Source organism: Corapipo altera, unplaced genomic scaffold (assembly GCF_003945725.1).
Source record: "Corapipo altera isolate COAL_440 unplaced genomic scaffold, ASM394572v1 271, whole genome shotgun sequence".
Taxonomy (NCBI): domain Eukaryota; kingdom Metazoa; phylum Chordata; class Aves; order Passeriformes; family Pipridae; genus Corapipo; species Corapipo altera.
Window position 1 is genome coordinate 313,419 of NW_020884935.1, and position 13,852 is coordinate 327,270.

At 59.9% G+C, this 13,852-nt stretch overlaps 2 protein-coding genes across 6 annotated transcripts in view; one reads left to right on the top strand and one right to left on the bottom strand.

The window, feature by feature from the left end:
* The first annotated feature begins 710 nt into the window (after positions 1-710).
* PIPOX (pipecolic acid and sarcosine oxidase) lies at positions 711-3,738 on the top strand. The gene is made up of 8 exons (XM_027660155.1): positions 711-898; positions 1,214-1,362; positions 1,788-1,989; positions 2,093-2,275; positions 2,338-2,490; positions 2,559-2,717; positions 2,867-2,942; positions 3,028-3,738. Exons 1-8 carry the CDS (start codon positions 773-775, stop codon positions 3,156-3,158), a joined length of 1,179 nt encoding a protein of 392 aa, XP_027515956.1. The 5' UTR covers positions 711-772; the 3' UTR covers positions 3,159-3,738.
* A 521-nt stretch (positions 3,739-4,259) lies between these two features.
* The window catches only part of MYO18A (myosin XVIIIA), a 32,589-nt gene continuing 22,996 nt past the window's right edge, over positions 4,260-13,852 (bottom strand). For 2 of the 5 annotated variants that reach the window (XM_027660150.1, XM_027660149.1), the window contains 13 exons: positions 13,702-13,812; positions 13,273-13,377; positions 13,016-13,162; positions 12,813-12,926; positions 12,542-12,658; positions 12,357-12,440; positions 12,002-12,139; positions 11,120-11,305; positions 10,898-11,037; positions 9,779-9,823; positions 8,134-8,256; positions 6,035-7,201; positions 4,794-4,897 (listed from right to left, as the gene is read on the bottom strand). In XM_027660150.1, coding sequence (XP_027515951.1) covers positions 6,043-7,201; positions 8,134-8,256; positions 9,779-9,823; positions 10,898-11,037; positions 11,120-11,305; positions 12,002-12,139; positions 12,357-12,440; positions 12,542-12,658; positions 12,813-12,926; positions 13,016-13,162; positions 13,273-13,377; positions 13,702-13,812 — 2,469 coding nt within the window. In that variant the 3' untranslated portion in view covers positions 4,794-4,897; positions 6,035-6,042. Of the gene's footprint in view, positions 4,898-6,034; positions 7,202-8,133; positions 8,257-9,778; positions 9,824-10,897; positions 11,038-11,119; positions 11,306-12,001; positions 12,140-12,356; positions 12,441-12,541; positions 12,659-12,812; positions 12,927-13,015; positions 13,163-13,272; positions 13,378-13,701; positions 13,813-13,852 lie in introns of those variants that run through there. The other 3 variants (XM_027660152.1, XM_027660153.1, XM_027660151.1) reach the window with 3 other exon arrangements.

Genomic DNA, 13,852 nt, shown 5'->3' on the forward strand with positions numbered 1-13,852 from the left:
TTGTAATAACGACAATTAACCAGTAAATAATGCCTTTTACACCACAGAAGCCAGAGTAAATTAATTCCCCTAATTAGCTGTCAGGCAGCACGGGGCAGTGTCAGCAGCGGACAAAGCTGGCAGTCCTTGCCTGCGTTATCCTCCACCCTGAGGCATCACTGAATGTCCCCAAACCCCAAATCAGACCCTAAAATTTTGTGGACTTGCAAAATCCGCCACTGCCAGTGGGACACGGGGCTCTGTGCCACTTCCCGGCAGCTCTGGTGAGCCCTAAATCACCCCTATCTCCTGTTAAAAAACAAAACAACAAAAGATGGGAACAAAATGGTTTATGGCTGTAATAAATCGTGCTGGGGGAAAAAAAAATCTGTTTGCCTGGAAGCAAGCAGGGGGTTTCCCACTGGCACTCAAACAGGAGCATTACCAAGGCCCACATCCCACTGCAACCAGAGCCAGCAGTGACCAGTGGAGAGGGAAAGGGGGATTTATTAGAAGGAATTTTCTATCACATTTATCTCACCCACTTGCTCTGATCAGATGATCTCCCTGTAGTGGTGGGACCAGATGCTGGTGTTGGTGGGGGAATGGGAATGCTTCTGCCTGGCCAGCCTCAAGGGGTGGGAGGGATTTGGGCCCTGTGATCCCATAGGGCTGGAGGGTTGCCATGGCTCCACCACCCGCTGGGCTTGGCTGGACTCTGCCCCGTTCCTCCCCTTGGATCAACTCCTGGCTGCTGGAGGGGACAGGAAGAGGAACAGGGACGAGGACGGACATGGCTGCCCCAGGCCAGCCCCAGAAGGCCACCTACGATGCCATCGTCATCGGGGCTGGCATCCAGGGCTCTTTCACTGCCTACCACCTGGCCCAGCGCCACAGGGACACTCTGCTGCTGGAGCAGGTACAGGTGACCCCATTCTGCCACGTCTCCAGTCCCCGCATGCTGGGGCGGCTGCCTGCAGACCTGGCTGCCCTCTGGCTGCCCTCTGCCATGGCACAGAGTGGAGCTGCTGCAGGCACCACAGCCCCCAGTGCCGGGACCCCCATGTCCCCACTGCCAAGATCCTCATCTCCTGCTGTTTCCTGGTGCCGTGGATGACAGGACAGTCTGTGTCCCCAGGTTCCCACCACAGCACAGCACCAGTGCACGTGGGGATGGTGGGGTTGGGGGTGGGGTGGTGTCTGTAGTCACTCCCATGTCCCCTCTCCCCCACAGTTCATCCTGCCCCACTCGAGGGGCAGCTCGCACGGGCAGAGCCGCATCATCCGCAGCGTCTACCCCGAGGAGTACTACTCCCGCATGATGCCCGACAGCTTCCGCCTCTGGCAGCAGCTGGAGGCTGAGGCTGGCATCCGCCTCTACAGGTGACAGGGACGGGGACGCAGCCCCCATTGGGCACCATCCCCTCCCTGCTGGACTGGGGTCTGTGGCCACTGGGTGGCATGTGGCCGTCCTGGCAGGCAGCTGCCGGCTCTAGGTAATTTATGGGGCTCCATAAAGATAATGTCATTAAGGAAATGAGCTTCCAAGTGATCCTCCAGTGCCAGGGTCAGGGCTGATGGCACTTGCTGTATTTGAGGGGGGAAGCATGATGCCGGTACCCAGACCCTCCTCTTGCATCACCCCACGCACCCAGCCTGTATCTCCCAGCTTCCCACCATGGGATACCCCAGCATGTCTCAAGCATCACTGGTGCCACCGTGCCTCAGTTTCCTCCAGGGGCAAAGCAAGCAGGGGGTCTGCACAGGAAGGGGGAGTAGTGGGAGCTGACTTGACTGGTGGGGTGCAGGCAGACGGGACTGGTGGTGCTGGGGCCGGCGGGAAACGAGGAGCTGGAGGCCTGTCGGCGCAGCCTGGGTGACAGTCAAGTCCTTGACACCACGGCGCTGGCCCGGCACTTCCCTGGCTGCCGACTCCAGGCTGGCCAGGTGGCCGTGTTGGACAGCACCGGCGGGGTGCTCTTCGCTGACCGGGCACTGAGGGCGGTGCAGGTGAGTGCTGCCAAAGGGATGGGATGGGATATGTGGGACAGGATGGGCTGGGGGTCCCTTGGCTCCATCCCTGCAGCCACCTCCTGTTACCATTCCCACTCAGGAGGTCTTTCGCCGACACGGGGGCACCGTGCGGGATGGGGAGAAGGTGCTGCGCATTGAACCTGGGGCCATGGTCACTGTCACCACCACAGGTGGGGTGTACCAAGCCCCCCGGCTCATCATCACGGCCGGAGCCTGGACAGGTCCCCTCGTGGAACCCCTGGGTCTCCGCCTGCCGCTGCAGGTAAGGGCCGGTGGCAGGGTGGGGTGGCACAGACACAGCCAGAGCTAATGCAGTGACTGCAGCCCCTGCGCATTGACGTGTGCTACTGGAGGGAGAAGGAGCCTAAGAGCACCAACATGGGCAGTGTCAGTCCCTGCTTCCTGACCGTGGGGCTGAGCCAAGCCCCCCATGGCATCTACGGGCTGCCCGCCCTCGAGTACCCAGGGATGGTCAAGGTGAGCGGGTCACAGTGGTGGTTTGGGGGGATCCCTTAACCAGTCCACCCTGACCAGTTGTCCCCCAGCTGTGCCACCACCATGGCAGCCCCACTGACCCTGAGAAGCGGGATCAGGCCCCCTCGGGTGCCGACCGCCCTGACATCAGCCTCCTGAGCAGCTTCATCAGCAGTTATCTGCCCGGGTTGGAGACCCAGCCGGCCGTGACGGAGACCTGCCTCTACACGGTGAGACCCCTCCTAGGGCATGGATCCAAGCCTGTGGGGTCCTGAGTCCACCCCCACCCCAAGGTGGACCTTGCCATCCCTTCGCCCCCCACACCTTGGGTCCAGGATTGGACCCTTGGCCCCTCACCCTCACACCATGGCTCCCCCAGAACACTCCAGATGAAGACTTCATCCTGGACCGGCACCCCAAGTTCAGCAACATCATCATTGGTGCTGGCTTCTCAGGTAGGCGAGGGCACCCACCTCCCCCAACCCAGCATCCCAGAGCTGAGGGTGGCTATGTCCCCCACCTTCCCTCTCCTTCCCACAGGCCATGGGTTCAAGCTGGCACCAGTGGTGGGGAAGTTGCTGTGTGAACTGAGCCTGGGCGAGGAGCCATCCCACAACATGGCCCCCTTTGCCATCACCCGCTTCCATGATGTGCTCCAGTCTGTGCTGTAGGTGTGGGGCTCCAGCTGTGCCCCCATGGCATTGCACCAGACTGCAGCTGTGTCCCTGCATTCCAGTGACCTTATACCTCAGTAGGCCTGCATCAATACCCATCTCCATCTCCTTGCACCCTGGTGTCCCAACATGCTATACTTCTCCAACTCTAGCTGTCCTTCATCCCCACATCCCTATATTCCACCACCACATCACCCAGCATCCTGGCACCAATCCATGCCAGCAGCCCTCCATCTGTGCATCCCAGCACCACTGCACCTCCACATCTCAGAACCTGGGTATCCCCATAACCCTGCATCCCTGCTACCTGCATCCCAGCAGCCCTGCATCCCTATACCCTGCCTCCCCACATCCCAGCATCCCTGTCTCCCTGCATCCCAGCATCCCCCATGCCATGCGGTGCCAAGCTGTCTCTACCAAGCACCCGCTCCCTGGGAACAAATTAAGAAGCTTTGTCAGCCTCATGAAGATGGAGCTGGAGCAGCGCAGAGAGACACACTCGCTTAGGAGTCAAGTTAAATGTTTTAATGTTAAATGTGCCATTTTATTATCATTAGATCGCTCCCACTTAATGAAAGCGCATTAGCGCAGCGTGGCTTTATGGCAGCGAGCGCTGAGCTTGGCCCATGTTTTACCAAGAGATGTTGGGAAAAGGGATCAAATAACCTGGTTTGCCAAGGTCCCAGGAGTGGGGGTGTCTCTGAGGGTCCCTGGGGCCGGGTGCAGGGGACAACACATGGTACAGGCCAGCAGGTGCCAGGGCCAAGCTGTGCAGGCAGCCAGCAATGCACATCATCATCATCTCCTCCGCGTTAAATAATTAACGCCGGCAGGCAGCAGCTCTGTCCCACTGCTCATCTGCATATTTATGAAGATTGATAAATGATTCAGTGCTGGTACCCACAAGGGTTGTCCCCCCCCTCCCCTCCCCAGCACCCATGGGTGCAGCAGACTCAGGGAAGGGGCCAGGTTTGGCCCTTCCATACAGCCCCGCATCCTTGCCAGACCTGGATCCATTCCACCAGACCTTGCCACCATGCAAACACCCCTGCAAAATGGGGAGACCCCCCTGGCACATGGAGCAGGCAGCAGCCGGTGTCACCAGCCAGAAATGACGTTTATTTTCATACTGAAAGTAAAGGGCGTGTGGTGGGATGCACAGCTGGGCTAGTGCAAAACAGCCAGGCAGGAGCGGGGGGCTGGGGAGCTGTTGAAAACCCAGGTGGACACCTGGGACCCCATCCCCACATCCCCTTCCCAGCTGCCAGGCGGCTGCTCCCAGGGCCCGGCCAGCGAGAGACGTCTTTGGCTCAACTAAAAGGGGTGCAAGAGGGGGGGGAGTTTAAGTTATAAAATAAGGAGCCAGCAGGCACTGAGGAATGAATCCAGGGTGCCGGAGCAGCCGACTCCACCGCCAAGGACAGACAGGAGGTGGGAAGGTGGGGGGTGCAGCCAGCGAGCCGGCCGGGCTGCTCCCCCCATGGCCGGGGGACGGCTGAGTGTGTCCCCCCCACCCTGCACAGAAGAAATACCGGCTGCCCGGGGCGGCCCCGTGGAGCTGAGTGTTCCTGGGGCGGTGGGAAGTGGTGATGGGGGGCTAGGCAGGGGTCTCAGCAGCCCTGCTCTCCGTCTCGCTGGCACTGGGGGAGCTGCGGGAGGAGCGGCGTGTGCTGTCCCCGGCGTCCTGCTCCTCGTCCCATCTGTCATAGGTGAAGGTGTGCCGGGAGCTCGTGGGGCTGTGGGAGAGAGCAGGGTTAGTGAGGGTCCTGGGGGGCTCCATGGCTCAGCATGGCTCGGCCGCTGAGCACAACTCCCCTCCGGCTGCAGCAGGAGCTGTGGTGAGCCAGCACACTGGCAGCCAGCTGAATGGAGCTCTGATTGCCTCCTTTTTTATTATTTCCGAGATATTTGTGGCATGCTCCACTGCAACCAGCTCCTCGCTGTGCTGAGCTGAGCCCCTGCTCTGAGGTGGGGCTGAGCTGAGCCTGCCCGGGGGCTGCCACTCCCATGGGCACCCAGAACCCTGCACTCAGGAAAAGGGGGGCCCTGCATGCCAACACCAGCACTCATGGACACCCCTGCCTGAGGAACCTGGTGGTAACTGAGCCCAGGGCTGGGTGCTGGGGGTGTTTCTCCCCTTTGGCCACGTGATGCCTTCCCTAGCCCTGGGAAAGGCAGCCCAATGGCAACCACATTTCCAAAAGGCTTCCTTCCCTTCCTTCAGTCATTCTCCTATTCAAGCCATCAGAAAGGATGGAATCTGCTTGGAAATCGCTGCCAGTGAGCCCCAGCACATCCACTCTTCTACATCAAACAGGGTGCGGAGACCCAAAGTCCTGCAGGCTGAGGCTGTTCACACCCCAAATTCCCATCACAGGCACCTGACAGGACACAGGACAGCAACTCTGAGCTCCAACTGCCCACCCTGGGCCTCCCCCCACTGTCACAAACTGCAGTGGGTGCGTGTTAGTATCCGTCACACTCCTGCCCACTCCCAGGATGAGCAGGATGCTGTGCTGCCCAAAACTCCCTAAATTTCCTGAAGGAATAAATCCAGTTGTGTCCTGGCTGGTGGCTGGGGAGCCAGGAAGGCATTAGCACTTCCCAGTGCCCCACAGCCAATAATCCTGAACACGCTGCATCCTGGCAGCCTGGGCAGTGCTGGTCCCGCTGCGGCCACACTGGGAATCTCCCCACAGATGGAGATGAGCTGGGGATGCCGTGCAGCAGCCCAAAAGCAGGGCTGCTGCAGGCACAGAGAGGTCCCCCATGCTGGCAGAGGTGGACTCCATGTCTGGAGTCAGGAGAGGGTTAGGGCGAGCGGTTAGTGGCACACAGGGAGGTTCATGCTGCACGGCACACACTGCTCCCACCTCCTGCCTCAGTCGCTCTCGGGCCGGTACAGGTACTTCATCATCAGGCTGTCCACCTGCTTCTTCCGCTGCTTCTCCTCCTTCTTGCCCCGGGCAGGACGTGTCGGTTCCTCACCCCCCACCGCCCGTGGGCCCTTCTTGACACTGGAAGTGCTGCGGTAGGAGCTGGTGGAGCCAGAGGAGGACTCAGAGGAGGAACTGGAGTCAGATGATGACTCCTGCTTCTTCTTCTTCTTTTTGGATTTCTTCTTGGATTTCTTGGTGCGCTTCTTGGCGCTCTTCTTCTTCCGCTCCTCCTCTTCCTCAGAGGAGCCCGAGCTGCTGCGGCACCGGCAGGTGTGCCGGGAGAAGTCGAGGGCAGACGCGGAGCGGCGCAGGCTGCCAGAGGGCCGATCGGCAGCGCCCAGGGGGGCCGCGCTCCGGACACTCCTCACGCTCCGGCCGTCATCCCCTGAGTCAGCATCGGGGCTGGAGCACCCCCTGGACCTCAGCGGGCGGTAGCTCAGCACCTCCTGGATGGCAGCTTCCAGGTCGGGGTCAAGGTAGGAGCGGCGCCCCACGGGGCGGGCGTCCCCAGGGCCCTCCTCCTCCGAGGCTGCACTGCGGGGCCGTGGGGGCACAGAGAAGCTGCGCCCCAAGAGGGGCTGCCCGCGGGACCCATCGTCCGCCTCATCCAGGCGGCTGCGGGCCAGGGAGAGCCGCGATTCGGGACGACCCTCAGGCCCCCCACGCCTGCTCCGCAAGCTGCCGGGGCTGGAGAGGGCAAAGCTCAGCACGGAGCACCCCTCGTCCCCATCATCCCCATCCTCCAGCCCACGCCAGGAGGTGGAAGACACTCGGCTCACTGGAGCAGAGGCAACGGAAGCTTTCTCAACGTCGGTGGCCGAGAGGGACCACCGCTTGTCCAGCCCTTGCCGAGCCCGACCGCTGGCGTCGGCGAAGGCGCGGGCGATGACGGCCGCCCGGTCCTCAGGCTCGCCACCACGGGCCTTCCTGCGCGCCGGGCGCTCGGGGGACGGCGGCCGCTCGCCCAGAGCATTGAACAGCGTCTGCTCATCCCCGCGGCCGCCTATGGAGTCCTTGAGGCCCGGTCGCTTCCTGTAGCTGAGGGAGCTCAACACTGACACTGGTCGCTCCTCAGCCTCGGGACCATCTGGGGGGGCTGACCTGCGCCATGGCACCGCAGCCCCGCACGCACCGGGGAGACAAGAGAGAGATGGAGATGAGCGGGCGAGGGGGGGACCAGCGAGGCGGCCTCGGCAATTTGCGTCAGCGGGAAATGGCATCGTGGAAAAATGTCATGTAAATGTGGGAATTGTTCTAGCCCAGCACTTTGATTCCCCTTTAAAGTGTTGCCTCCAATTTACTTCATTGTCAGCTACCTGGAGCCGCTGCGTTTGATTCCCGACTTCAGAAAAGGTGGAATTATCTCCAATAACAAAATGTTTTACATCTGCACCGCTGAATAAATTAAACCAATTAACAGAAACCAGCTCAGATCTTTCCCCCCTGCTCGGCAGAGGGAGGGAGTCCCTCGGGACTCCTGGAGCCCTGCTAGGAAATTGGGTTTGGATAAAAGCAATCTGTGCTCAGCAGGCAAGCAATTTTCATGGAGAATGGAAGTGGGGATGTGTGCCCCAGCCCCACACTGTGGGGGAACCTAGGCATGTCTCCCACCTCTACTGTCATTTTCTGAGAGGTATGGGGAGGGATGTGGTGGGGCTGCAGAGGAGGGCAGAATGGAGCAGGGAATCAGTCCCGGAGTGATGGAAGGCTGCAGAGTGATGGAACGCTGCACAGAGCTAGAGCCCACCACTGTGAGCCCTGGGGAGGCAAATGGGGTGGGAGGTGTGGATGCCCCTGTGCCTCCAGGATGGGATGAGGGAAGGGGGACCAGAGAGGTCCCCTTAGCTGGGGGGACATGTGTCCCCAGTGGAGACCAAGCTGCTCACCAGCATTAACCCTTCCCAGGCCAACCACACAAGCACCAGGCAGGAACACGGCACCAAGCGCCACATCCCACAAGTGCCCAGCCACTCCCAGCCATGTCCCAACACAGCTCAGCTCATCCTCTGCCCCACACCCAGCCCTGCACCCACCTGCTGCCCTTCAGGCTGCCGTCATCCGAGAGTGCTTTGGAGGAGCCTTTGTTCTTGGAGAGCCAAGACTTCACCCCATCCACACGCTCCTCCAGCTCCGAGTCCACATCTGAGTCACCGTCACTGCCAGAGGAGCGGGTCAGGGTGGAAGAAAGCAAGAGGTGAGCATGGGGCAGTGAGATTTTGGGTGCTGGAGAGGTGAAAGTGCACTGGAAGGCACCATAGCATCCCCAGCACCCACTGCCTGTGTACCCTGGGATGGGTGAAACCCCATCCCATGATTCTGCTCCATTGCTGGGGTGTAACCTGCATGCACAGAGCTCAGCCTGCATTTCAGGGTCTCCCTGAAGCATCCCCAAACCCCCAAACCACCTCCCTGCCTGCCCAAGGGGCTCCTGCATCCTCTGCCCAATGTCCCCCCTCGCCATTGCATGGGGCTGGAGACAGTTGGGGCAGCAGGCAGGGCACAGCTCCAGAAACCCAGGAGATTTCCAGCTCCGGGACTTGGAAGGAAATAAGTGGATTCATTTTATAGGCCGCCGTCGAGTGCAGAATTACAGCGAGGAAGAGCGATGCTGATGGCCCCGGGTAAACAGGAGTTTAGCAGGCGGAACAGGAACGACTCCGGCACGGCGGGCGCGGGAGCGCGGTGGGCAGATTTACAGCCCTGCCGTGCCCGAGAGCCCCTGATTTACGTCCCCGCGTAAAAAAAGTCCTATCTGGCTTAAACCATCTAATTTATAACGGCCCTTCGTAACCATATTGATTGCCTTTAGAGAGAAGGTGCTGTCTGCATTGCAAAATCCATTCCTCCACGTTAAAAGCATCCCCGAGTAAATCTCCCTTAATACCTCACCGTTCACTGCTTTCATTAGGGTTACGGCGGCACTGGTGGGATCTATACGGAGTGGGGTGGTCCCCTCTCCCCACCCCACTCCCACCAAACGAGGGCTCCCACTGGGCTGCTCCAGGGAAGGGATATATCGTAGGATCTTTAACGGCCTTTTATCCGCCTGGTTTTGGGCTTATTCCCTGCCTGGGAATGATGGCAAACAGCACAAGGGACAGGCTGGGATAGACCCTGTATATGAATCCTCCTTGTCAAATTCAAAGCAATGAGCCACACTCCATCCTGTGCATCTCCCTCCCCTGCAATACATCCAGGCAACGCTGGGCTTGGGAAAAAAAAAAAAAAAACCACAACAAAAAATCCCACAGAATGACACCAAAAAAAACCCCCAATGAGCCCCAGAAACAAGCTCTGGGAGCAGCAAAGGCTTTATAACCAGCAGAATTAAACTCCACATCAAACGCAGTTTATGTCCAGGCGAACGTGCCGTTAGTCAAGCAGGACCCGGGTCGTGGGAACGACCATGGATGGGGATATTAATTAGCGGGGCTTCATCGCTGCCCCACGCTGACACATTCATCATCAGCCATGGCAGGACATCATTCCCCACCCCATCCCAGGGGCTCATCCCATCCCCCTGCATGGGACACAGTTATGTGCCGTGCCGTGCCGTGCCGTGCCGTGCCGTGGGTGATGTTAGGGCATGCGGAGGTGGGCCAGCGGCATGCGGGACCCCGGCCCTCGGGGGTGAGGTGGGGGTTAGGGGAGGGGAGGAAGGAAAGAGATGCTCCTCACAGTTTACTCTTTCTTTTCTGATACTTTGCCACCATGTCCTGCAAACTGGGAGGGGTTGGAGGGAGGGTAGGAGGGGGGAGAAACACAACAGAAAAGAAATCAAATGAAAATTAAAAAAAAAATAAGACCAAGTGGGTGGAGAATGGACGGGGACAAATTAAATGGAGGGGAAGGGCCAGGGGAGGGAAGTGAGGCTGCCCTGCAACCCTGGAGTGGGGTTGCACTCAGGCTGGATTCCAGCATTCCAGGACGGTTGCCAGAGCATGTTCAAAGAAAGGTAATGGAGCTGAGGAAGAGTCTGGAGCACAAGTCTGATAAGGATTGACTGAGGGAGCTGGAGGGACTCACCCTGGAGAAAAGGAGGCTCAGGGGCAACACTTTTGCTTTCTACAACTCCCTAGAAGGAGGTTGTAGCCATGTGGGGGTCAGGCTCCATTCCCAAGGAACAAGCGATAGGACAAGAGGACATGGCCTCAAGTTGTGTTTAGATTGGATACTAGGGAAAATTTCTTCACCAAAAGGGTGGTCAGGCATTGGAACAGGCTTCCCAGGGAAGTGGTGGAGTCACCATCCCTGGAAGTGTTCAAAAAACACGTGTATGAGGCACTTGGGACCATGATCTAGTGGTAACATGGCAGTGCTGGGTTAACGGTTGGAGTCGGTGATCTCAGAGGTCTTTCCCAACCTAAACAATTGTAGGATTCTATAATTCTATCTCTGGTCTGGGCTGGATCCCAGCATCCCAAACCTCCTGCCAGCTTGCGCTGCCCTGGCTCCTGGGGCTCTCTGGGCTGTTTCCAGCCAGCTGACACAGCCCTGAATGCATTTCAGGCACCTCCACAAGCAGGTGAAGCTCCCCGGGGCTGTGGGTGGATGGAGGGATGGATGCAGAGGTGCAGGGACTGATGCCCGTGTGCACAGGTGCCCGATGCACGGCTGGCACAGACACAGGTGCATGGACAGATGCACAGGTGCACGATGCATGGACGGACGGAGGGACAGCATCCTGCCAGGGCCAGGCAGAGCCGAGGGGTCCCCGTGGCATTTCCGAAGTGGCAAGGGGAAGCAGTGACCCCCGGGGATGTGCCTCGCGTGGAAGTCAGGCCCAGGTGTTCTCACCTGTTGATAAGGTCCTCGTTGCTGTCGCTCTCCATCTCATCCTCGATGGCTGCCTGCAGGTCCCCGATGCGCTTGAAGGCCAGCTTCAGGTCTGACTGCAGGCTCTGGTTGGCAGCTTCCAGGCTCTCCAGGTCCATCTCCTGCGGGGAGGGAGTGGGATGAGCCAAGTGCCTCAGGGAACACCCCCCTGCTCCCTGCCTAGCCCTATGACAGGTGCCTCACCAGCTCGTGCTTCTTGCGGCTGGCCTCTGCCTCCTTCTTGGCCAGCTCGCCCATCTCCTCCTTGACATCACGGAGCTGTCGCTGCAGCCGCTTGTTCTGCTCCTTCTCCCGGTTCTCGGCGGCTGCGCGCTGATCCCGCTCCTCCGTCAGCTTCTCCATGTTCTCCTTCAGCCGCGTGGCCAGGCTCTGCAGAGCAGTGGGGTCATCCCAGATCCCCCCACGGACCCCTCATCCTACAGGTCCACCCTCATCCTGCAGATCCACCCCAAAACCCACCAAGGGCTGATGAGATGACCTCCCCATGACCCCATCCCCATGAATTTACACAAGAAGATGAAGGAGAAACCACCCCCTCCCAGGGCCAGGGAAGGGGCAGAACAACAGCAAGGGCTTTGTTGAATTGGAAAAATAGATTTAACTGTGTGTGAAGTAATTAAAACATGTAACATAAGGAAAAAATAGCTCCCGTTCTCCCCCCATCCACTGAGCCAGCCGCTGCATATTTATGGCCCCGGCAGAGAGAGCGGGGAAGGAAATAATAGCTTGGAAAATATGAAGAGGAGAGCTAAGCTGCCGCGCTCCCCGGCAGAGCTGCGGAGGCAGAATATAAAACAGGCTGTGTTCGTGGGGCCGGGAGTCTATAATTTCCCTAAGTCGATGCAGGGAAAGAGCAGCACTTTGCCGGGCCGGGCGGTGGATTACTGTTATCGGTGCTTGCAGGGAGCCTTCCCTGTGGAGTCAGGGATGGGCTGCCAGAGGGGGAGGGCTGCAGCATGGGGGGTCCTGGGGAGGGGATGCGCTCAGTAGACCTCTCAGGCAGCTTAATTACGCTCTTGTTGCATCCTTGTCCCAGGAAGAGCGGAGGGAGAGCCCAGTGCCTACCTCCAGGCGCTTGACTTGCGTCCGCTCGAACTCCAGCCTGGTCTCCAGCTCGCGGATCTTGGCTTCTTGCCGGCTCACCAGTGACTTGTCCACCATGGATTGCTCCAGGAACTCCAGCTGGCTCTGCAGGCCTTGTAGCTGTGGGGGGTGGTGGGGGCACAGCCTCAGCCTCGACCACGACCTCCCTGCCCCCCTGACATGCCATCCTGGAGCAGAGCTGCTGGCCATTCTGCTCCCATCCCCCGGGACTGCTCTGTGCCCCCACAGTGCATGGTATGGGCAGTAGGTCTCTGGGTGACTCCCACCCCCGGCTTCACTCAGGGTGCATCCCCTGTCTGATGTTGGTGCTCCCCACCTTCTCCTGCAGCTCCTGCTTCTCCTTGCTGACCTCCTCCAGCTGTGCCTGGAGGTCATTCATCTGCGCCAGGTCTCGGGACGCCTGTGGGACACACCGGGGCCATCAACAGGGATCCCACTGCGCTGGCTCCAAGAGGGGTGATTTTGGGGGGTGGAGTGGGCACAGCTGCTGCTCTCCCTCACCTGGGCTACAGCTGCCTTGTGCTTCTTCATCAGCTCATTCATGTCCTCCTGGTCCTCCTCCAGCCGACTCTGCACCTCATTCTTTTCCCGCTGCAGTCGGCTCAGCTGCTCCTCCAGCTGCAGGGAGCAACACCTGTCTCCTGCTGCAGCACAGGAGTGGGGCACTTACCGCCCCAAAGCACCCCAAACAGCATGGAGTCACCCTGCTGGCACCCTGGGAGCAAGTGGGGCATGGCCCCACCACGGCACATCGCACCCCAAAACCACTCACCGCTGCCTTGGCCTTGGAGAGGTCGTCAATCTGCAGATGGAGGTCCTCGATCTCCACTTCCATGGATTTGCGGGCCTTGACAGCGGCTGCGCAGGTGAACTCCGACTCCTCCAGCTGCAGGGATATAGCTCAGCACCTGGCCAGAGGACAGGGACACCCCGTGTCCCTGAAAGGCTGCGGTTTGGAGGGGTCTGGATGCACACCTGGTTCTTGAGCTGGGTGATCTCCCTCTTGCTGGGTGCGTTGTTCTTCAGGTGGTCCAGCATGATCTGAGCATCAGCCAGCAGCGCCTTCGTTCTCTTCAGGTCCCGGCGCAGGCGCTTTTCTGTCTCGAAGTCCCGCTGGTTGGCCTGTGGCAGGGGGGACCATGCCAGGGCTCTGTGCTGCAGGGGTGCCCACCCACTATGGCCACCTCAGGGTCCCCAAAGCAAGGTACGTGCCCAGCTGCCCTTCACCCCACCTGCTCGCTGACAGCAGATAACTTGCTCTCCAGCTCCCGTTTCTCTCTCAGCACCTTCTGCTTGTCCTCATACTCTTCCTCCAGCTGCACTTCCATCTGCTTCAGCTGTGGGACAGACAGGGGGCAGCTGGTCAGGGAGGTGGGGAGGGGTCATGACCCCCCTCCTTGCATGTCCCCACACACTGGGGACACTGGGTGACCCCACCGGATGAGTGTTTGTGCAACCAGAGGCACAAAGCCCGGCGTGTGCTGGCCCGGGCGGCAGAAGGACTGGTCGGACCCGCCGGGCCAGTGGAGCCGGGCTGTGGTCGGCTGCGTGGGAGCTGGGTGCTGCGTGACGGTGCCCAGCTGGCAGCTCCCGGCACCCAGCCGGGGTATGGGGAGGCATCCCAGGCCCTCCTGGGCAGAGGGGCTGCAGCTGAGCCCTACCTTCTTCTGGCACGACTGCCGGATCTCCTCCACCTCCTCGTCACGGCTCTCCACCTCCTTGGCGTGGGTCTGCCGCAGCCGCTCCATCTCCATCTCCAGCCGCAGCTTCGCCTACAAATGGTGGGGATGTGGTCAGAGTAAAGGGGATGTG

Excerpts from the sequence above, each read along its gene's own strand:
- PIPOX (XM_027660155.1), top strand. The coding sequence starts at position 773 with ATGGCTGCCCCAGGCCAGCCCCAGAAGGCCACCTACGATGCCATCGTC. Across the intron at positions 899-1,213 it reads ACACTCTGCTGCTGGAGCAG|TTCATCCTGCCCCACTCGAG; the intron begins GTACAGGTGACC and ends TCTCCCCCACAG. Across the intron at positions 1,990-2,092 it reads GGGCACTGAGGGCGGTGCAG|GAGGTCTTTCGCCGACACGG; the intron begins GTGAGTGCTGCC and ends ATTCCCACTCAG.